The following is a 24,611-nucleotide window of genomic DNA, read 5'->3' as shown; positions in this document are numbered from 1 at the left end:
TCACCCCTTTCTCAATCGGAAACCAATCAGTAAGACCATGCCCAGTTCTGACTGTGGCCTCTTGCCCTTCATAAAGGTTCCTGAGGAGACAGATGAGGTGAATTGGAACTCCCATCTCTTGGAGAGCTTGCCACAATCTGCTGTGATCTACGCAGTCAAACGCTTTCGCATAATCAATAAAGCAGAAGTAAATGGGTTTCTGGAACTCTCTTGCTTTTTCCATGATCCAGCGAAGGTTGGCAATTTGGTCTCTAGTTCCTCTGCCCTTGCGAAACCCAACTTGCACGTCCGGAAGCTCCCGATCCACATACTGCTGCAGCCTACCTTGCAGGATTTTTAACATCACCTTGCTAGCATGCGAAATAAGCGCGATCGTGCGGTAGTTGGAACACTCAACCGAAAGTAGAGCCAAAAAAGGGCATAGGAAGGGATTGGCGCGCAATTTGAAAGTTCCAAAGACTAAAATGCGTAAACAAGAAGTGAATTAAGCAACTAGAAGCAACCAGAAGCAACCAACAGCAGCATCCGTGCTTTCGCATTACTCCAATGCAGATTCTCCAGTGCTCTTAAATTTTTTGAGACATGCAATGCTTCTGCTCCTGCAGTAGGGGCTTGGGCTTCTGGTTTCCGTCGTGTAACGGCGCAAGTGCATGCCGCTAGACACGAGTTCCTTCTTTGAAGCAAAATCAAAAAAGGTTTCTTTTCTTTGGCCGTTTTGGACGTTTTATTGCTTTCGCGCCACTCGGCCAGTAGCGAATATTTTCACCGTCATGCGACATGAAGCGGAAGCCCAAATACCTAAACAGGCAAAACGGCCTGTCGCTTCTTTGTGGCCGGTCACACTGCAGCCAACCTTGTTAATCCGTTGCACAATAGCAGTGTGTAAGCGTGCCATCACATGGCTCTCTTTTTATTTTCTTTTTCACATTTTGGGGCTTTTGTTATATAGGATAAAGGACCGCGTGAGATGCATCTTGAAGCAAGCAATATACTGAGAGGATTTTTCTAACGTGCTCTATAATTTTTCTTATCGCACTCTAGACCTGGAGGCAATATTTAAAAGGTTTAGTTATAAAGCATACGTAAAATGTAGTTAAGACAAAAATAAAAAATAGCCTCTGTAACAAGATACTAGCGCCAACATTACGCATCCCGTTGCCAATTCGCATGAGGATGCATTTTTAAGGCTTCGCTCATGTTATGTGAGACACCCACTATAATACACTAAAGAATGCAATGTTTTAACTGGCACCAAAAACTTCTGGCATCAGCAAGCTGCTACTTATTCCCTACTCATTGTAATCTCCCATTATTAGTATTAGCATATTTGTACATTCTACTTTTATATGCATATATCTTCTCGAGTTCTACACGCCACTTTTTTAATGCCTTCCGGGCATTCTGGTAGTTTAAATAAACATATACTTCCTAAGAGACTTGGGCCCCAATAACACAAAATTACGGCATGAGAGGTGGCAGAAATCTTAAGGCGGAAGACTAACGGCACTGTTAATGGCGCCATCGATTACCACAGTAAATATAGTATCATACTGTTTCGAAAAAGCAGTAAAGAATTATCCTACCTAGTCTCCCAAACATAATAATCTCTTCCACCCGTCTCGTCCTTTGACATGCCCTGCCATGCCTCTCCTCGCTTTCCTCTCTTGAAATTCAGTCCGCTGCTCTTGGCAGCCACTGTTTACCTTGCCTTCCTGATCATGCCTGTTTTTTAGGCTTGAATCTGGCTTAATTATCAATTGTCGGATTTTATTCCTAATGTATGACTGGTTTATAGATTGCTAATGAATGCATTGGGAGAGAGAAGGAGAAAGTAATTTAATGATAAAAAATTTGGAAAGGACGGCCTCCTGTATGGAATCCCTGGCCTGCTACTCTGCACTGAGGACGAGGGAAAAAACGAAAAGGGATAATTAAGGTGACCATGGAGGGTGATAGTCACTGAAGAATAAATATTGCTTGAAGTGATTCGAATAACTGAGACATCCACGCACGCACTATCTCCCGCGTAGAGTCAAAATGTAGCAGATGTAGCTGATGCCGCACACGAACACGCACGCACGCTCCCATCCACACCAGTTGCACTGCAAGCACCATGACAGAACGTTAAAATCTTGGAACCTCAATGCAGCTGCGCAATGCTAGTTTTTATGAGAAAGTGTATCAACAGTATTTCGGAAATTGTGGAATACTGCGTATATCTGGAAATTATTTGGGAAAAAAAAAGAGCTAGTATCCTGGCACTAGTGTGACTGTTAGTAGCCTTCCATAAACGTACTTTTTTTTTTAAAGTCGGGATTACGTGTTTACCTCTAAATTGGTATATGTGTTTTGTAATAATATGATCGACCAGTTTACAGTACAACGAAATTATAACTAGTTCATGGTAGCGTTGCAACAAAAAACCGCTAAGTTTAGCTTATATCAGCGCAACTTTCGCTATATTCTAGTCACTCGAATGTTTTCAGCGAAAGAAGGAAGTGTGAAGCTAGGTGGCAAAAAAACATTTACTTTATATTCATGTGTCAAATTAGGCACGGTAGGAAACTCGAAAAGAAGTTGCATGTTTTTCAGTAGTCTGTCATGTTAGTTCTTTTATAGTGTTGCAACCTGGACGATGTTCTTCTACAAAAAAAAAAGAAACTAATTAAGAAACATAAAATAATTCACCACCTTTCTTTTTAGAAACAGAGCACTAAAAAATGTTTTGTAAACGCTGCTCTAAAAATTAGGCTCAAATCAATGGACATCGAACTCTCTGGATACTGTCTGGTTATGATACACTAAAAAAACTTTGAGCGTGTTGCCTTTCATGGGAAATAAGCAGCTCGGCAATCATGCACCAAGTGAACAAGTCCTGAAAAGGTAAATTCTAGGGAGATAAAGGCCAGGATGAAAAAGTACTGTGCACAAGTATCCAGTCATTAGTAGCCAAAACATCTGGCACATATTTCTGTTTTTCTCTTGCACCATGAGCAAACTTCCTTAATTGCTCTAAAATTATGTTTCTGAATACTGTTCTGATGAATAAAAATTTGTTGAAGTAAAATTAAAGAGTTCAAAAGAGCAGGGAGTCGTTCTTAGTCTGGTACAGCATTGGCGTAAGCTGTTGCGCTTCGTAATTCGATAAGCTTACGCTTACGCTCTTCGTCCGAGCTAGACATCACACACCGTTGGCTCATTCAGTGACTTGGGCTTTCTTTTTAGCCAGACTGTACCATATGGTGCAGGTCTGCCTTCTCGCAAAATCTGCATTTTTGTTAGAGATTCCGGGCTCGTTTCGTGTGAAATATGAGGTGTAGTATATCCGAGTCTGTACAGCGCAACTTCTGAGTCGATATATAGCATCTTCCGGTCTTTGGCTTCATTTATCTGCATATTCGTCATAGAGTGAATGCTCAGGAACCGTAGTAATAGATCGTGGGGTGTGATGTTAGCGCCGTCGTTTCCACAATTCACTGAGTGTGCTGGGCTCCAGATCAACGGGGCCAAAAATCTTTGTGCTCTCTAGAAAATCATTTTTTTTTTAATCTCAAAAGCGGATATGCCATTCTACTATCGCGGCTCTGAGCTCCCCTTGAACATAAAAGTTCAAATGTTTCATTTTTTAAAATGTGTAATTAGGAAAGTTTTATAGTATATTACATTCACTTCAACTGAAATTATATTTTTTCTTTTGTTTCTCTGTATCTTAAGGGGCTATTGTAAGCCGGAAATTTACCCTATCTTTATTATAATGTAATTTTTCCGCTGACATTTTCTTTTTTTTTTGTACCAATGCACGTAGATTGTACTGTAGAGAGCACTCACATTTCATCCCTTGTGGACCACTCGAAAGTCATGTTCCAAACGCAGGTCAGTTTACAGCTGATGTTCATAAAGGTTAGTGTTCGCTCGCCTTCCTCGGATTTTTTTTTTTTTTCATATTACCCTCTTCCTTTCATGGCGTGTAAGTTAGGCAGGAATAAAAAGTTAAAGGGGCTCTCATCGCGCACACTAAATATAATGGAGAAGAGGCGAGAGCGACGCAGGAAATAACGTCAAGGACAAGGGAATGCCTGTCCTCGCTGCTCTTCGTCTGGCAAGCATTGTACGCGCGCTTTTTTTTTTTTTTCTGGGAGAATCGCAGCCAGACTCGGCACGGTGACATGTTATCGTTGTTAATGACACCCTTTAGAGCCGTCTCTGGAGAAAGCCTGCAGTCGCGTTGCTTCTTCCTGCTGTGAAAGAGCGTAATAAATGAAGAGACGGTGAACCGCTGCTGTCATCAATGCGTCGGGCGGCCCGGAATAGCAGCATCTCGCGGATGATGGAGGGCGCTGTTTCCACCACGTCCGCTCGCTGTTGCGGTTTGTGTCTTGCAATGATCCTCGCTTAGTTTGTGTTCTTTTCTGCCACTACGCGGCGAACAGTGGCCAACCTTGTTCAGCACAGAGGTGGCTCGGAGCAGGAAGCGTAGCCTGTAGCCGTTGTGCGCGTCCTTTCTCAGCAGGGCTTCTCTGTGTTTGACGAGCCTCTTTCTTTTTTTTTTTTTAACACAATGCTAACCTTTTGACGAAGCCCGTCCTAGCTGCCTGCGTCACTCGTGTTCTCTCCGCCGGGGACCGATGCGATATGGTGAGCACCACCTCTGAAGCACGCTCAACAAGCACGGATTAGGTTGTGGCTTAATTTCGTCTTAATGCTTTGAGTAAAAACATAACCGTACATATAAGCCGGTCTCTTGTTTCCGGTGTGAGGAAGACGAAGATCATTCATCGCCGTGGCATCTCAGGTCATCATCATCATCATCTGGTATCTCGATCACCATCGCTGGTCTCCGGCGCCCTTCCTTCTCGCCGTGAAGCTGTGGTCTGCCTTTGGTGGTTCTACCCTACTTCGTCTGAAGCACTGCCAACGTTAGCGTCGCATCAGTTCAATAAATACCCTCTTCACATTTCATATAACACTGCGAACGTGTCCAACATGGATCGTCACCAACTCTCCTAAATATTGCCGCAAAGCTTACAAATTTTTATTTGCTGATTTCAACACCCGCCGGCATGCGGCCTTATCACTGTGATTGTGACACATGACATCATTTAGTGCTCTTTGATTGTCCATGCTTTATGAATTATTCATGAATTTATTTGAAGCGCGAGTTGCGCCGAGATAAGTCTGGAATGATTGCAGACAAGCACAACAGTTTGCATATTGTTCCATACTTTTCCAGCGCCCTTCAGCTGGTTTATCTAGACCTTTCTGCAACGACTTTAAACTGAGCACCACCGAATGCAGTGGGCATTTATAGTTCGACTACTTACGCGCACAATGTTTACTCTCGACGCTGCCGTGTTGCTTAATTTCCTTGTGGGCACAAGTCAGCCCAATAAAGAGCCAGTAAAACGCTAGTATCTTGATTTGTCCCCTACGGCATTGTCACCAACACATGGCAACATATATGCATCTGCGCTTTATAACCGCACTGTGCATTTTCGTGCTTTCTAAATAACACTTGGAACAGTGTTTTCACATTATATGCCAAATGCATGGAAGACTATAATGCTAATAGTGAAAAAACGTACGCATTCTGAAGTTTGGTTACTTTGCATTTAACCATGTAAATACCTATTCACTCAATATATCCCTGATTGACCTGCATCTCTCAAGGTTTAAGGAGGTTGCTGTAGCAAAACCAGTAAGACACTGAGGCCATGAAGCCCCCAATACAATCATCGGAACGAGATGCTGCGTTCTGCCCATGCACGACAGTGCATCTAATTCCGGTTCCCGCCGCCTTGTCTGCAAATGTGGCTCGAAACAATCACGTACTGAATCCTAAAACTAATCAACGGACAAGGTTGGTTTTATTGTGCTCTTATTCGTTCGCACAAGTGCTTTCTTACATTCGTTTATGCTCAGAGCGAAACGTCGTGCGCCTGCGAATGCCTCCTATGAACCCATTTTACCGTCGTTACACTGTGACCTCGCGCACAATGTGAGGGGGGCGTAATGAATAAGACACATAACAGAAAATAGTACACCACCGCGAACATGATTCGAACACACGGTGATTCTCACAGGTCAGCTTCGCCAGCCGCCGCTTTAAGCAACTAGGTCATCGCCGCGACCTAAACAGAGACTTTGTCGCGCTGTGCGTCCTCGTCTTCACGAACTTCCGTTCGCACTCAGAACCGCTCAGGCACTTGCACATGCAAGACAAAATGTGAACACATGCCTGCGTCCGCTTTAGCAGCCGTGCAGTAGCCGCTAACGACTTTTCGGTCTGCTTTACGTCATTGCTGTGGGAAAGAGCAGGGATAGAGAGCAGAGCTCAGCAGCCGTCTGAGCTCCCTGCTTAAATTCGGAGCTTTCTACACTACACACATTTCGGCGACAGATGCCAAGCAGCTCAAGTTGACTGACATGCTAAGCTGTCAAAGTTAGCTCTGCCAGTTTTTAGCTTTTCATTTTTTTTTTTGCATTTAACTCCGCTATAGGTTTCTTTCTATGGAATTCAAAGAAGCAAAGTTGATCGAACTTATGCAAATCCTTCCATCACAGCTTCACTTAAAGCTTTAGTCGCTTTAGGAAGGTCATCAGCTAAGTCATATATCTCTGCACACAATGTAGGTGAAAGAAAAGAACTCATGGAATCAACTGTGCAGCGCTATTTTCATTAGTAATTTTGTTGGCGGTACATGACTGCAAATTACAAATCTTCGGTCTTTTATTCTTTGTCGAACACACTCGCTTTTCCGCCTTTTTACGCTACGTGCCTCTCACATTCTAGGTATAGGTCCCATGATCCTTGACGGATGTTGTACATATAAAAATCTATAAATGCCTACATTTTCTGGTCTGCTATGACTAGTTTGGGGATATCTGGAAGCTAAAATACATCCTCTTGAGACCAATTTTCTAATTTGCATGTTTTCTTTTGAAGGTAAAAGTATTTTCCTCTGATAAAACCACGCAGCGACCCTTGAATAAACCATTCAGCAACTGCACTTGCCTACGAATTCATCAATAACTATTACGTTGAAAATGCCTTGACCGATCATCTTCCGCTGAGGTTGATGTCAGTGTATTTATTATAATAGCGTTTGGCAAGAAGCATTTCGAGAAACCACATGCGTTGCTGCTAGAATCTTCTGTAATTGTTTCCAGCATATGGCAGAGCGATGCTCGATAGCTCTCTACCCATGTTTAATCCAGCCGCAATAAAATCACTGGGCTTAAGCTCATCATCCTTCCGAACACTGGTAGACAGGGCTCCAACGTGCTTATTAAAGGTATGATTTAGGACTCTGCAGCCTCACGCCTTACTAAAATAAAACCTCGAACAAGAAGCTTTCAATCTTGAGATCACCGATATCATCACAATTTCTCTGATGACCAAGATTCGGCAAGAAATGGGTTTCATTAGTGCGTGTGTATACTTGTGGTGACGCCGTTTTAAGAACGTCCTCAAGCCATGGCCTCACCAATAGGTTATGCACCCACGAGCGGTAGGAAAACAGCGGCAAATTCCTAAAGGCTCTGAAGAGCTGAACATGGTGTTAACACCGAGTAATTAATGTTTATCCTAGCGGAATCGTGGGAGCGCGGATGTATACGTGAGTAACGGACAGCTTCTGTGCACGCTTGAAGCAAGGGTGGTGCCAGATAGATTGTAAGCAGCGGCTTCCGGAAATTTGGTATAAAGATGTATCGGAAGCGAACGAGAGGAAGCACCCCAGCCATATAAAGAGACAAACCACACTGTCGCACACACAGGAGGACGATGTACTAATTTTGGGCTGAATTTGGACCCGGCATTGAGACCATTACGCCATTATTGCCTTGAAAGACGCGCATTATCCCCGGCAACACAGACCCTTGGCCCAATATTGTAGCGCATTGGCACTGCACTGGTCCCATGTAAGGCCGGACGTTGTCAACACTCAAAACATTGTGAAGATTATTTGCGCTACCTGTTCGAGTTCTGCAGCCATTGCCGCTCTGGCAGCCGTTCCTGCGTGGTCTTTGTCGCCGTGTTTGTTCTGCTTGGAAATTTCGCATTTTATGTCTACAGCTCGGAGGAACATTGCAAAGGTCGCAGTTTTTTGTTATACATTTTGGGTTGACTGGTTGATACAAAAATAGAATATTTGGAATAGTATTCAGGGAGTTGACTATTGAACCAAAATATCTATAAACACAAAGAAAAACGGTCTCCACGTGTGTTTTTTGTCGTGTTTAAACGTTATGGAGAGCGTGAGTGAGTGAGTGGGTGGATATGATGAAGCAACATAGACATGCGCTGTGCTGGCGGAGCTCTCATCTTCAAAGCTTTGCAAAGTACCTAGCTATCCACTTCGCCGAGTTCAGCAGATAAGGCGCCAGGTTGGAGCGAAAACAAAACAAAAAAAAAACTGTCCCTGCTCATCGTAGTTTCCTTAGACACTGTTTAAACGTTGCGCTTTTAATGCGAAAGCATTACTTCGCTATGTTCACGGATTTCTGTCGGCAGTGTGCGTCCGCACACCGCGTCCGCAGACCTCATCCGCAGAACGTGTCCGTAAAATCGTGTCCGGAGCAGTTGTGAGTAATTGAGAAGTGGTAGAGGTTAAATAGTGGTGTCAATTGATAGAGGGTGACGTAATATTGTGTCCGAAAAATAATTAGGCCAATAAGCTAATTAGGTAACCAATTAGAGGCAGAAATGTAAAAGTAAAAACAAAAATGGTCTCATTAGCAAATGACTTGGCGCTGAATGTATCAAATAATAAAATAGTTAATTAAGTCCGTCAATTAGGGTGACGTTATGATGTATCACAAAATCGAGGACACTTTGGCGACTAAAGTGATGAAAGGCGAAAGCCTGAGTGCTGCGTTCTGCTACGCGACTTTTTCACATGTAGCTGTAAATGCTGCTACGAGTAAAGTGAGCGACTACTCTTTCTCATTCTGTGAGTGCATTTATGCTGGTAATTGTATCTTAATAAAGCATGTTGCCGGGCTAGTTGGTCTAACATCTTTTAAAAACCGGGAAAAAACTGTGGTGCAAAACATTCATACCCACAAAAGAGAGACAAGGGGACAACGGACAGGCGCCTGTCCGTTGTCCCCTAAGTTTACTGTTGTGCGGTTTATTGTACCGCGTGTGCGACATTAATGAGTAAATAATAATTTTGCAATTGTTATTAATTACAATTAATAAATATTTTGTCATGAATTAGTAATACCTATTTATTTTGCCGTTAATTGATGATATTAAAATTAGTAAATAATTATTTAGTATTAGTAATTAATTATTTATTGGCATATGGCATATAAGGCACTCATTCGCGCATACTGTGATGGTGCTCTGTGATTGGTTGAGAACTACATGACGTCATCCCGTCTCGACCACTCAGAGCCGCCGCAAAAGCGTGACACTTTAGCTGACGACAGCGATGAGGCATTAAAGGTTTTCCCCTTAATACTAAATAGTCAATTAAATCAGTCAATCAGAGTGACGTCAAAGATGTGACATCACGCAATCTGAAGTTGAGCCAAAAAAGGGCATAGGAAGGGATTGCCGCGCAATTTGAAAGTACCAAATACTAAAATGGGTAAACAAGAAGTGAATGAAGCAGCTAGAAACAATCAGAAGCAACCAGCAGCAGCATCCGTGCCTTCGCATTACTCCAATGCAGATTCAGCAGTGTTCTTTAGCTGTTCTTTTTTTACCTTTCATCTCATTTGTCTAATTATACGTGCTTACCAACCATATCCAACCACATGGATGTTTGCAATTCCATGTAAAACGTTTCATTTGTTGCCTGCAGGGCCTTACGAGTATCTACGTCCGACGTTTGTGCAGATCCGACTGTCGGATTTTAAATGATGATTGTTTGTTTTGGATGTTTAACGTCTCAAAGTGACTGAGGCTATGAGAGACGCCGTGGTGAAGGAATCCGGAAATTTCGACCACCTGGGGTTCTTTAACATGCACTGACATCGCACAGAACACGGGCGCCTAGCTTTTCGCTGCCATCGAAAGCGGCCGCAGAGTCCGAGATTCGATCCCGCATCCTTAGGCACCGTAGTAGAGCACCCTAGCCTCTGCTCCACCTGGGCGGGGTACTTTAATAGATGAGCTGAGGGGCCTGGATCGCAACCAACACTGACCCAGCACAGCCTGTGCCACAAGAGCCACCTGGAATAAGATTTCACGGTGCTTCGGGATATGGGTAAACGTGCGTTTGATTCCTGAGCTCAGCAGAGTAGGAACACAAATGAAGAACGGCTGAATGACTGGCAGTGTGCAGTGACTCAAAACAAGGTTTATTTAAAAATGTGCTGGCTTCTCATACTCAAGACAGATGTCTGGGCAATGTCGTTTGTCTTGTACATATTTTGTTTTACTATGTTTACTTTCCTTCATGGAGCTAAGAAGTAATTATAGCGAGCATCTGTAGTATCCTTATTCTATCTTTTGTCCGTTTCCGCGCTCTTGTAAGCTATGTTTTCACATATTGTCCACAGAAAGCCCTCTGAAAGAAGCCAACAGTCACTCAGGTCAAAGAAGGCATACAAGACTGCTTACTTTCTCTAATTTTTGTTGGTGACACAAATGAGCGCTGTAATTATGTTAAGGTATAAATATAATGAACTAAATATAAAGTAGGATGAAAAACAAAAAACCGCTAGTAAGGTGTGGACCTCAGCATCCAAATTTCGCGTCCGGTGGTCTTAAGCACTGAGTTGCAGCCATGCCTCTTCAATCTTCTACTGTCTTGGCTATTGATGTTCATGACAGCGTTCGATACACTGGAGTGAAATTGTGTGACAGCTTGAGATGTGGGGTTATCGGCTGCAGTGATAGCTGGACCTTCCATACTCCCTTCCCACGAGAAAATACAAGTTGCGAATCCGCAGTGCTCCAATGGGTTTGTTTTCTTGCCGTACTCGACAGATGTCCACCACAACATTTTTGGTTGTTTGCCAAACTCGGAAAATCCAATTTACAATATTTTCGATTGATTTTGACGGTGTGAAGTATATAGTGGCTTGGCATTAAGAGATGACTCTTGGAAAAAAACAGTTCTAACAGGCAGACATGCTACGGTAGAAATAACGCGAAAATGAACAGGGGTTCATTGACGATGTAGGTTCAGGACAACAAAAACAGCACAGAAACTGAAACTATAAAGGATATTTATGTGAAAGTTCGCTTGAATGAACGTTTCTGAAAAGGAATGTACCGAATTACTCAAATGAGGAAAAGGAGCAAGATACAAATAAAGCACGAATAAATCGACCACATGGTCTTTGACCGAAGCAGCAATGGAAGAAAAAAAGAGTGGCCGTAGCTTAGCTCAGCTAGGCCAGGATATGCTTAGTGAAAGCCCGTGGACCTGCAGCTGGGCTACCTGCTGCTCTCCAATCCAATGTAATGCCATCCAATCCTGTGTAATCTGAACCGATCAAGTCTAATCTAATCCAATCCAAACCAATCCAGTCTAATCAAATCCAGTCCAGTTAAGTACTGTTCATCCCAGTCAAATACAATCCAATTCAATTCATCCTGTCCAATTCAATTCGAGCCTGTCCAAGTGAAACCAGTACAATCCAGTCCAGTCTAATCTAGTTCAATCCAATACTCTCGAATGCCGAGTACACACTCGCCCGAAATGCGCCGCTGACTAGCCAATCATCATCACTACTATCATCCTCACGCTAGAGAAAGAGAATTAAGATGCTCTAATCCCGATCTCGGGCGTGTTTAGCCTGTGGAAGAGCAGCATGGGATCTCCACGCAGAGCAACCACAAGTCTCTGTTCATAGAACAGTGTGCTATGGTGCAGGGGATATATTCTGCGCAGGATCGACCTCCTGTTCTGGTTACCTTAAATAGATGCATGCATATGTCGCCCGGAATTTTGGTGTGTGGACAAAGTGAGAGCTCGATACTGATGTATGACAGGTTGCGGGAAGCGACCTGGTTAAATCGGGCTTGAAGTACTTCCATGCAATAAAGAAAAAAAAATCCCGGGCGTTGAGCAGTTGGATAGAGCTCTGGGCTGAGCATCCGAGGGGTACAAGTTCGATTCCCGGTGAAGACTTTTTTTTTTTTGTGAAGAGATCGACCCAGCATAAAATTAGCAGCGACTTGGCTCTGCTATGCCATCTTAATCTTGATTACAAGTCCAGGTTAGTCTGGTGGTCTAGCTATGTTGCTGTTGCATTAAAGACGAGCCATCTTCTTCTGGTTGCTTCTTTATTGCCAGATGGCCCGGAGCGCACGCGGCATCCGCCGGCTAGGCAACGGCTCTGTGCCTCCTCGGAGCACCGCGCAAGTTTGTGGGCAATGTAGCTCAGGCTACAAATATTGAGACGTTGGACGCTGCAGATCATGTTTATCGAGCGTTAGACCTCGGTTATGGCGACGATGCATGCATCTCTGCATGAGCCTCTACATAAGAAGATGCGTGCATGCCATGTGACTTCGGATATACCGAACACGCAACCTCGGTTGTTACAAAGATGCATGCATACCACGTGTTATTGGATATAGCTATCGCGTAACCTGGGTTTGAATTGGAATTTTATTTTTTCAGATGATGAGAAATGCTGGTGCCCGAAGTTACATGCAGATAATTCTGCCTGACGAGACTCCGGGCCCCAAGCGAAAAACACAAGTACATAAATACATTACAACAGCAACGAAATACAACACGATGACGAAGATGCATGACTCTTCGTTATAACCAAGGTTACGTGTTGGTTATATCCAACACGCAGTATGCATGCATCTTCGTTATAATCGAGGTTGCGTGTTCGCTATATCCGAAGGCACGTGGCATGCACGAAATATTCGTTATGCAGAGGTTTGTGCATAGGTTCAAGTATCCTTGAACCAGAGTTTCACGAGCGTTATCCATCGGCGGCAGCCGTAGTCGCTGCTGCCACTTCGGTCTTGGCTTTCTTCAGCGCATGGTAGACTTCTCGGCAAAAGGCTAGTCCGGCTTCTCTTCGCTCTATGGGCTCGGCAGCCTGTCAGCATAGCACGTCTGCGGTATCTGTCTTAAGCGAGAAGACGTATGTGTATGGGGAATTTGCCTAGATGGCCAAGGTTAAATGAAGGAGAGCCGCAAATCCAGCGTCAAGAGGACAACGATGTCCAGTGCACAGCGCGACTGTGTTTTCCTGTTGAAACTTCATGAATACGATGTTTATTGCACGGTGGGAGATGAAATGTTTCTCACTGCAGCTATTATTATAGGCTTGAAAAATACTCTAGAGTAACTCCAAGATGCTCTAAGCCGGGCGCCGCGGCGCAACATGTAGGTTCCATAAGATGCTCGAGTATGTGGCGCCATCTGTGAAAGCAATGAGGCACTAGGTGTTGCATTAACGCGAAACTCGCAAATGAATGCCGTAGAGCTAACGCTATAAAATCTCATCGCACTGCCTTATTGCTTTCCCGAATTGAGCTATGCTCATAGAAGAAATGAAAGCAACACTGCTTTCTGAACTCACCGAATGTTTGTGAGATCATGGCGATTGGCTCAAAGAGAATTCAATTTGGCGCTCGTCACTCGAAAATGCGAACACAGTGTGAAGTTCGTACTCTCTCAGTTGCAGATGATTCCTTTGTCGCGTGCACATTTGTACATGGGACTAACTTGGCACAGTTTCAATATGCGCGTGAGAGAGATCAAAAATAATCTGGTAACCATTTCTCCCGTTTTAAACGATCTCACTCTTACAATGGCTGTTGGTACAATCTTTGTTAAACCATGTACACTTACGTCATTCACAACAGCGTAGACGATCTGTGGAGGTATTTTAAATGTACTCTTATGCGAAATGAAAAGTCAGCTATAACTCTGATGATCCCCGGACGCACAAACACCTTCATGGTAGTAGGCCCGTGGCTATATGATTGAAGTGATTTTTATGTTGTAGTAGCGTGCACAACTTTACCGTTCCTGTTTCCTGGTGAATCAGCTACGAGAACAGTCTGCTTTATGTCGTTATGGGCATTCGCGAAGTTTTTTTCATGCTATAAAATTATGAACTGTAAATATATGGCCCAGGTTTCAGTTTTTCTAACTATAGCTCGAGAAGCTTTCTTTGTTCCGTACGAATTGCACAACGTCCGTCTAAAGAGAACGTTGCATTTGGCCCAAATATATTAACTGACAGCGAATATCCACCGCGTAAAACGCAGTTACAGTGAGGCCGCTGAGCAACGTTATTCGCTTACATCTATCGCAATTTGATCTGGCCCGTGTGAGACTTGAATACCCTCAACTATACAAGCGCTGCACGATCACCCTCATTGCCTCCTGTACCTGGTGTCTCACCAGTTTGTGTCCTCATTAGTACTGCGACTTATCAGTTCCACCCCCACGATGTTTCATCTCTGAGATAGAGATGGGCGTCGTTCAAGATAAGAAGAAAATACTTGTGCTTGTCACTAGTTTACATGTTCAAATGAGTAGCATGCACCAATAAAAATAAATTACAGGGTCTCTTAAGATATTTTTAAGAGGTGGACGGTGAAATGGTAGTATTAGTAGTGATAGTATTAATAGTAATAGTCATTAGTAGTCAGTTTAGTCGTTACTGATCGTTTCTAACCATTTTTAGTCATTTCTAATCAATTGTAGGCATTACAAATCGTCTTTAGGCATATTGGTCATTACCTAGAAGTCATGAGAAGTAATAACAAGCTATTAGTAGTCATTTTATTCATTACTACGCATTATTAAGTATATTTAGTCATTATATTCAATTGTAGTCGTTACAGCTCTTCGTTCGGCATATCGTTCTTTAGAAGTCATTAGTAGTCATTGCAAGTGTTTGATAGTCACTACAAGTCATCAGTAGATATTTTAGTCATTACTACTTATTACTAAACATTTTGGGCATTTCTTATCATTTGCGTTCCATTGGACGCATCAACGTTCACCAGCGTTCTATATTGGTTTACAAGAAAAGGAAAGGCGCAGTACCTGTCATTTGCAAAATCTCGCAGACCAACCAGGCCAACGCGAGATTTTCTCCATGAACTTGGAAAGTCGTTTCCCTTAAAAAAAAAAGGTGCAAAAGAGCAACATAGTAAATCCTGTGCGTACAGGACATTCCAGAAAAATACATGAAAGCGCTTCCAAGCAAAACATGTTCAAGAACTACAACATAATAATTGGTTAACTTATAGCATTAGGGCACATATTCTGAGGAGGGGAAGAGCAGCTGTTCCTGGCCCTACGGGACTGAGACGGTAGGTCAACGCCGCTTGCGGCGGGGGCTAGCCAGCCACCGAATTTTTATCTGTTGTAAACCATTATTGCACCCGCCACCGCTTAGGTGGTGGACGACGGCTGTTGCGGCGCGCGTCTTTCTCTCCCTCTTATTTTTCTTTCTTCTCTACTTTCTCTCTTTTATCCTCATGAGGCAGTGGAGATGACTAAGCTACAGAGCCAGTAGCAGGCCCTTTCATTTTCTTTCCCTTTTTTATATAGCCACAACAACAACAACAACAATATTCTGACGGCTACTAGGCAAGATGATTTCCACAAGTTTATGGCCAATAACGATATATCAACAGGAGCCTTCTCCGGTTACTGCAAGAAAATGATTCTCTTGATTTCATATGGTATGCCTTAATCATATTTGAGGGGGGAAAAATGCGGTGAGAGGAATAGTTTCCCAAAAGAATTTTCACTGGAGACTACTGCATACTTAGCCTAAGATGTGAAAAGTTATCTTCTTAAGAGGTTTTGATAGCAAGGGGGAACAGCGCAAGCTACACACGCACAAAAGGGAAAGACGAGACACACACAGCGCTGACTTACAGCTGAAGGTTTATTTCAGACACGTCGGTAAATATACAGTAGCATCAAGGGATACAACAGCAACCTAGTTAGAAGCAGTCATCGCCACCAGAAAGCATACAGGAAAACAGATCATCTAGCTCCCGATAAGAACTGCCATTCTTTATCTATTAGGGCTAGGGAGGGGGTGCTGACACAATGTTCATTAAGATGCGCAATGTTTAAGGCTTCAATAATCTCTCGCGTGGTTTTGTCACAGCACCTGCTTATCACGCTCGTGTTGCCCAACTCAGGGGTGCATTTGCAATCTCTGCAATGAATGCCCAGATGGCCCGAGATACGTTACGTAACATTGTATTGTGCTCAGACAATCATCTCTTGTTGAGGCATCTGCCGGTTTGGCCTACGTATGCATGGCCGCAAGACAAGGCGATGAAATATACAACGCCCTGAGCACAGGAAATGAACTGGTCGCGATAATTAACGGTGCATCATGTGTGCTTACGACCCATCTGGTTAACGCGCTTGCAGGGGCTTGACAAGCGATCCGGAGCTAAAAATAATACGTCTATTCCTACATTTTTTCCTATCTTTCTTAAGTTGTGGGAAATCCCGTGTACGTAGGGGATGACCGCGATCTTGCCCTTATCTGAATATTTTTTCTTTCGCTTTGAACAACGCCTCAGCCACTGAGGACTTTAGGGTTAGCGGATATCCAGCCTGTAGTAATCGGCGCGTCTGGGTTAAAAAGCTGTTTTCCATTTTGTGGTTGCAGGATTTTTTGAATGAATTGTCAAAATATGAATTGATGATACTGCGCTTAACTAACTTTGAGTGTGCTGAGTCAAAAGGAAGAAGTGATTTGTTGGCTCGAGGCTCAAAGGCCCAGCACACGTGACTGGGGTTAAAATAAATTACCAATTCTAAAAACCGTATGAAGGCATTAGTAAGAAGTTCATGAGTGACTATCAATGGGCTCAGAGTGCTTGCAAAATTGCTAAGAACTTTTCAAGTTTCGGTAGGGAGGACGTCCTGTTCACACTGCTACAACACAAGATAATCATCCACAAATCTAAAGATTTGTTTCACATTGCTTCCTTGAATAGACCTGAGTAACGCTCTATCTTTCATGGCCAAGTAAATATCACTCAGGAATCAGGATGGGTGCAATGGATGATCCAATAAAGATGCCATTCTTCTGAATGAAAAGTGAACCGTTCCATTCCGCGAAAGTGGGTCTCACGTATGTTGACAGTAGCTGAAGGAAGCCGGCAGTTGAGACGCAACTCGCGTTCTGAAATTTTATAGCTCCATGCTGGTCGATACAATCCCTAATGCAATTGATTAAGTCGTCATGGGGGATGGAATAATATAAGTCATTTACTTCGACAGAACATCCTGTCATTTTTTAGCGTCATCAACCTTGAAGTGCAATGCAACCTTGATGAAATGACCTGAAAGTGAGGTATTACCGAGATTTCCTTAGGGGTCTTCCCCCAGAGAACACAAGCTGTTCATCGTCACTGAAGGAGGAAGCATCCTTCAATAATTCCTTTATATCATTTTGCTCGTCTGAGAGTGCACGTAGTCTCCGGCTTAATCGGATACGAAGAATGACGTCACACTGGAGAAAAATGTACCTGAATACAGCACACACGCGCCGCAGTCACTGATCACCTTCGACAAATGACAGGGCGACTTCCTCCCGGGGAAAAAAATCCTACGTTGTTTGCGCGATGAACAGGCACAGCATAGCTTTTTAACTGTGGTGCAATATCGGCAGCAGTGGATTTAGCTAAGCGATACGCCGAATCTTTACGACTCCGTAATATTTTCGAGCATAGGTGGTCCTTAAAAGTACACTGCCGGCGTGCTTTAGTCATGAAACTCAAAACACGTTCGCCGTGATCCTGATTCGAAATCACGGCCTTAGACCCGATAGCCGAACACTGTATCCACTCAGCCAGCAGGACGCATGAGCGCTAAACAAATTTTCAGTAACAAGATATGCATGCTAACGGCATTTCTGTTCACGTGTGCAGGTATCCGAGAATGGAACGTCGAACTGGCGGCCAGTTCCTGACCGAGTGCACAATAACCCCATCAGCATCCAAGAGAGTAAGTTGACTACATATAAGCTTGATGGTTCACAGGTTGCATTTCTCCTTTAAGAAATGCAGTGTTCTTTTAATGAAGCACTTAAATGCGCACACATTTAATCACGGCAGAAATGCTCGAAAGCAAGTAGAACAATTATCTAGTTTTGATTTCCTGCTTTTATTGGTTTAAGGCTAAGATTCACTGACATATTTGCATGACTTGCATGAGTCTTATGATCGATGCACGGAAGAAACTTCTCAGGCAAGCATTGTGTTACAGGTAAAAATTAATGAAAACCGAACATTCTATTCAAGCCTGTCCTTTCTCTGTCGTTACAGACTACCTGGTTAATATAACCAATAAATTTGGTAGTTTTGCACCGGGCCGGCACCACCCCCTCCCCGCCCCCGTAATGTTTCTCCTCACTGTGAGTGGTGGCCATGGGTCATTGGTTCACCACACTTTCACCATGCAGCCCACAGCACTACCGGTTTGGTCTCGGGCGGCCGTTATTCTTAACTGTAGTTTGTTCGATTAACGGAAATACTCGCCTGTCACCGCCGCTGTTTGGCTCGACTGCCGTAGGGTGTGATACGTAGTGCTCCGCTTGTGCCGCCGAACTGCTTGCACACTTCGACCAGTCAATAGCGCCATCTCTACCGTCTTCGCTGCCTGTCAGCCTGCCGATGCAACTCGGCTCGGTGTTGCCCGCCGCTGTTATGAAAAAGCACGACCACGCTACAGAAAAGCGGAGGAATAAAGCTAGCTAGGCCTCGCGCATGTGACTTATGTCCGTGCCTACATGTGGCAAGCGGAGGGGGATGATCATGATGATGACATCTGCAGTCATAATGATATATAGCTATGGCTGGGGATATTCGAGAGTGCATTGCTGATACAAGCACACTCACAGACTAGGAGCAGAGTATTTGGTTGATTTAGATCTCAGAGAAGCAGCCCCGCTTATTCCTTTTCTTCCCTACCACCTCCTGTGGCACATTGATATGGAGCACATTGTAATCCTAGACCTAATAATGAATTTAAAAGAAGGTGTAACAGGACGGTTACAGCTGTGTATCCGACAGTAAGGAACGGATGACAAGGTGCTTATTTTTCTCGGTAATTCAGGCAGCGAATGTGAGGACCAGTTAACAGCTGTGTATTTACACGGCGCTCTTTTTTAGTTTTTCGTGCGTAATACACTTCCAAATTGCGTTCCTTTCTTTCCCACTGTTCTAGGCGCGCGGTGCCACCAACACTGATGTTCTCCACAAGCGGCAGCAGCACACAGACTGATTAAGAAAGATTTCTTTATATTTAAAGAAACCTTTCTTAATCAGGTCGCTCGTATTGCATTCTACTCTCCAGGATACGTAGTTGAGAAAATGACTCTTCTTTTTAATTATCTAACCATTCCAGGGCTAATACACGTTTTTACTTTGACAGAAGCCGTATTGCAACGAACAATATAACGGGAAACTAAAGCATCGCTTTTAGGCGTATGACGTGATAGCGCGTGCGGCCCCGGCATATATATAGTACATTGTATAATAAACCGAGCCGTATGGATGTTCCTGCATAGCATAGGTGTATACGTGAATTACTAAGCATCGAAAAGCGCTTGACGGTTGATGCTTATTCCATCTTTTCGCCTGAAGTGAGCAACCCGAGCTGGCAGCTCCTCCCAACTTTGTGATATCGTGTGGTGTCCTTAAGTCGCGCAAACCATGGAATAATCAGCGCTCGGCTATGCCAGCTGCCGCCGGTCACCGCCAAGCCTGTGCTTTTTTGCTCCTAGAGCCGACTCCAACGAGGAATTTTCTGAAGAACAGGACCTTTAATGGTATCGCATTAAAAGACATGACTCTAATGCGAAAAGGGCAGAAGGGAAAGGTATTGCCGGCGCTAAAGCATGCACACGTGACAGAAATACATTACAGTTCTTTCAAGAAGTTACTGCACTCCAAACTACTGGTGGCAAATCATCCCATTTTTTACAGTTTTAGTCAAGACACTCTTTTTCAAGGGGTACAGTTAAATTTAACGTAGCCAAGGCAATGCGACCCGTGCGAATCGTTGAGGGTTTCGGACAAATAATGTCAAGCTCGTTCGGCCACTCGTCCGGCAACACGTTGCGGTTGGAAAGATTCTTCCACAAGGTCGCTTATTAACGCGAGAGCATTACTTCGCTATGTTCACGGATTTCTGTCCGCAGACCGTGTCCGAAGGCCACGTCCGCAGGCCACGTCCGCAGTAATTGTGAGTAATTGGGAAGCGGTAGAGCTTAGTGGGTGGTGTCAATCGATACAGGGTTAGGTAATGTTATGTCCAAAAAAAGAATTAGGCCAATAGGCTTATTAGGTAATTAATTAGAAGCAAAAATTAAAAGTCCGCAGCAGTTGTAAGTTAATTGAGAAGCGGTAGGGGCGTCAGTCGATAGAAGGTGACGTAATGTGTCCGAAAAAATAATTAGGCCCATTAGTTGATTAGGTAATTATTCAATGGCAAAAAATGTAAAAGAAAAGGCGAAAATGGTCTCATTAGCCAATGGCTTGACGCCAGATTTGAATGTATCAAGTACTAAAATAGTCAAATCAGTCAACTAGGTTGACGTCAAGGATGTAGCGTCAAGGATGTGACGTCACTCAACCTGAATTCGAGCCAAAAAAGGCCATAAGAAGAGATTGGAGCACAATTTGAAAGTACCAAGGACTAAAGTAGTTTATCAATGCCGTCAATTAGGATGAAGTCAAGGACGTGACGTCACGCAATCGGAAGTCGAGCCAAAAAAAGAGTATAGGAAGGAATTGGCGCGCAATTTGAAAGTACCGAAGACTAAAATAGGTGAACAAGAAGTGAATTAAGTAACTAGAAGCAACTAGACGCAACGAACAGCAGCATCCGTGCTTTCGCATCACACCAGTGAATATTCTGCAGCGCTCCTTAATTTTTTATTACCAGATCAATTACAGCGCAATCAGAAAGGAGGTAAACCAGAATCAGTCGAGAATCGGCACATTCTCCATATTTCGCGCCAAAACTTGCACTTAAATCAGTTTTTTCCAATAATCTAGGGCACATCTTACACACCAATCAGAATTAGGCTTCTTGTGGCCAGTCATGAAATTTTAGCGTAAATGAAATGGGCGAATGGTGCACCGGTGCCAAAAGGTTGTTTTTACTTCCAGGTTACAGCGCGCATTTCGAGAAACCATTAAGCGTCTCCAGACATGACCACAGCCTCGCGAACCTACATGAAAAAGCACATAGAAAATTATTCTGGCACTGAAGCTGCGCCGTAAAAGGTATACGACGCGATCGGTCGTACCCTTCACGGAAGTGTTTTTAATTTCATTAAAAGTTTCTTTTTAACTTCTTTCTTTTTATGTTCTATTTATTTTTACGCCAATACTTACCATCAGCAAATAGTAGATTTCCATTCTTAGCAGTTTTTCACCTTCGAGCACAATTTTTATTTTTTAATAATTTCTTTTTTGTTATTTGGCCAAATACATATTTAAATTTTCTAAATAGTCATCGCCATGCATTGGCCTTTCATTGTGAGCTTTCTCACACTTTTGAAGCTGCCATTTTTTTTTCATTTTTTAAATTTTGAACTATTTTAATTAACTACTTGATCAATTACACACTTTAAATGAACATCATCAAGCATTTCCTTTTCATTCTGAGCATTTGGCACCTTTGAACCACTTTTTTTCATTTTCTGTTTCATTCCTTTATTTATCATATAATCAATTAATTACACTGGTTTCATCAACCCTCTATCGCCTATAACACTCCGATCAATCACTATAACCACAAATTATTATGATAAAATTTTTTTAACATAGCCTCCGATTATAAATCCGACACGCGGTGCCAACTCCTACAACTACTACATACGAAGACGTCTTTTCGGCCTAACGAGCTGTGTGAGCTATCACTCAATAAACAATACCAACTACAACGAGCTGTATAGGTTGCACGTGCACTATTAGTCGTGGTCCCTATTTCCTCTCTGTTTCTGGCGCATCCAATCTTCGCGAGGCGCACCTTCGAACTCGCGTGGCCGACTATAACGATCGTCGGGCGGAAGTCACGCACACCAACATACTACACTCAAAAGGTGGCAGTTCTGTCGCCGCAAGGTGTCCCGCTGGACGCGCACGACAGGGGGAACCGAACGGAAAGGAGAAGGACAGGAGGGGTATCCCGGGTGGTCGAAGAGCCGCTGACGCCATGGGTTCCTAACCAAACATGTTGCTTTTGATGAAGTCGCAGTCAGTGTATACGCTGGAGTATGCCATCCCCTGTAATAGCGAGCTGAAGGAAATTTTGAAACATAATGGAGGCCCTTCCTGAACGAACTACAGTAGACACATCCTAAAACATAAAACTAAGATTTAGCACAGATTAGTAACAGCAGAGGATCAAACAATGCAAAAACAAAAGTTATGTCATTGTTGTTTCCAATTTACTACAACGTATATCATAGTTGATCCGGGTTAATTTGAGGACTCTGGGAGAGGCCCATGACCTGCATTGGACATAGTCAGACTGATTATAATAATGTTCAAGTGGAACCCATATCTTTGTTCATAAGCACGTAGCCGGTAGTGCCAGTAGGTAATGCAGCTGCTCGCGTATTCTTCTCAAAGCTGATAGCGACAACTGCTTTGTTCGCGACAAAACCGGGTCAGCCTGCTGTGATGCGACTGGCGTTCGTCTCACTCAGCGTCCGTCATCATGGTGCGACTTTCGCAGCCGAGTGTAGCAGAATAGCGCAGCAAGTGACCTCAGTATTGGAACGCACACTACCTGCGATATAGTGTGGCAAAAGCGCCGTGCACTCAGCCGAAACTTCTTTCTTTCGCCAGCTAGGCAATATCGTGCACTCCGCTGTCCGCATGGTGGTGGCGGTGGAAAACATCACTGAATGTTTAATGTGCGCGCTTGGCCGAAGCGTTAGGAAACTCCGGGCGATCCGGGCTTTTCTTAGCTTTTTCAGCGACATGGGCTTCTACGCCCGATTCGGAAACGAATTAAAGTGCCTCTATGTCATTTTCACATCTCTTCTCACCATAACGCTAGCCATCCCATCCCACATTACTTTCCTCTTCATCATTTCCAGAGAAAAATACCGGGCCAGTCAACCTTTCTAGCGGACCTCTATGCCCTTACGCTCTATAAGCTCTCCTCTATTTCTTCCCCTTCACTGACTTGTCATTAGTGGTAGGAAGAGCGGTTCCAAAGATCCACCTTAGTAGCCGCGTAAACGAGGTCACCTTGCGAGCTGCGATGGGCCCACGCCTTTAGGAGAGTGTTAAACCAGGCCAGCAGATATTGTGGTTAAGTCACTTAACGCCGGTAAATAAAAAGGGTGGAAACTAGGAAAGGGGAAAATGTGGAGCTAAATGGCGCATTGATGTCCAACATTTGGTCTGATGCACTTCCCATAGATGACTAAGATATCTGACACAAAAATTATGTCTGGTTCTCTGAGTTTCACATTACGAAAATAGATGCGTAGCATCATTTCTAGTATGGAATTTTCTCTGCTCTTAGTTAAGGCCTCCCATACCAGACGGTCCTCAAGAGATGGGACATTAGTTGAGAAGTTACAGTCACCAGACTGCAACATTGCACTATTGCTTGGCCGATGGCTCAATGCTTTCGCGTCATAAAAATTAAAGCCCTAAAATAAAAACACACGTCACAAGTCACAAAATATTTCTCGGAACTTAGTGTATAAAACTGGCATTCAGCAACATAATTAGACAGCTCGTTCTATTCACAGATAGCATGCGGAAACAAAGCGTGCTTGACAACATCAGTGCGACATTATTTCTCCCGTATGGCCCATTATTGGTCGTGCCTCGCGCTTTCAACAAATAAGTCTTATAGATTGCTATAGGGGTTTCACTTAAACAAATGTAGCATCAAAATTATAGCTTAATTATCGATCGGTACTCTTCAAAAGGATTCTAGTCTAGATCCTGCCCGCTAGGAACATTAAAGCTATATTCTTGTCAGTAAAAAACTGAGCTGCACGATTCTAATTGCGATCCACCATAGCACAGTGGGTGAAAACCTGAGCATCCCAGTGTGCAAAGGCATGCTCTATATGTTATCTGATTTTGGTGAAATATAAAACTCTATCTTTGTTGGGAATATCCTAGAAATTGATCTTTAAAATGTTCTACATTTGCAGTGCCTTTATCGATACGTATTCCAATTGTTTTCACCATTTCCGGTTAGCAAAAAAGTAAAGACGTATTTATCCATTTTTATTTAATGCAATTGCCACTTCTTTAAGAGGTAGTCCGATTGTGTGCGCAAAGCTAACACAGTACTATTCTGCATCTTTTAAACATATCTTCCATATTTAGCGCCATCGTAGGATGTTCATTTTTTTCAGGATGCAATATGGGGGGGGGGGGGAGGGGGGGTGCTACATAGGTTTTATTCGAATGACACAGGGGGCAGTCATCTTATTACAGCCGCAACGCCTGTTAGACATTTTCCATTACACCATTGGCACAAATTAAAAACAGTATCCTACATCACAGCTGAAGTAATTTTTGTCATGTCTGGAAAACGGCTGTTGAACAAGATTCATTGCTTGCGGCCCTTCTGGATAATATCTAACTCGGCTTCTTATACAAATCAAGGATAGCTTATCAAGTAAGACCACAGTTC

The 24,611-nt window shown here is 43.4% G+C and overlaps 1 protein-coding gene across 1 annotated transcript in view; it reads left to right on the top strand.

Moving 5' to 3' along the window:
* The window catches only part of nau (myogenic-determination protein nautilus), a 95,441-nt gene that overhangs the window by 25,425 nt on the left and 45,405 nt on the right, over window positions 1-24,611 (top strand). The window contains exon 4 of the mRNA XM_084585604.1: window positions 17,855-17,930. Coding sequence (XP_084441730.1) covers window positions 17,855-17,930 — 76 coding nt within the window. The remainder of the gene's footprint in view (window positions 1-17,854; window positions 17,931-24,611) is intronic.

The sequence above is a fragment of the Amblyomma maculatum genome, chromosome 11 (genome assembly GCF_055883805.1).
Source record: "Amblyomma maculatum isolate TAMU_Amacu chromosome 11, ASM5588380v1, whole genome shotgun sequence".
Taxonomy (NCBI): domain Eukaryota; kingdom Metazoa; phylum Arthropoda; class Arachnida; order Ixodida; family Ixodidae; genus Amblyomma; species Amblyomma maculatum.
Note: the sequence above shows the minus strand (reverse complement) of the source record. Positions and strands in the feature narration are given on the sequence as shown.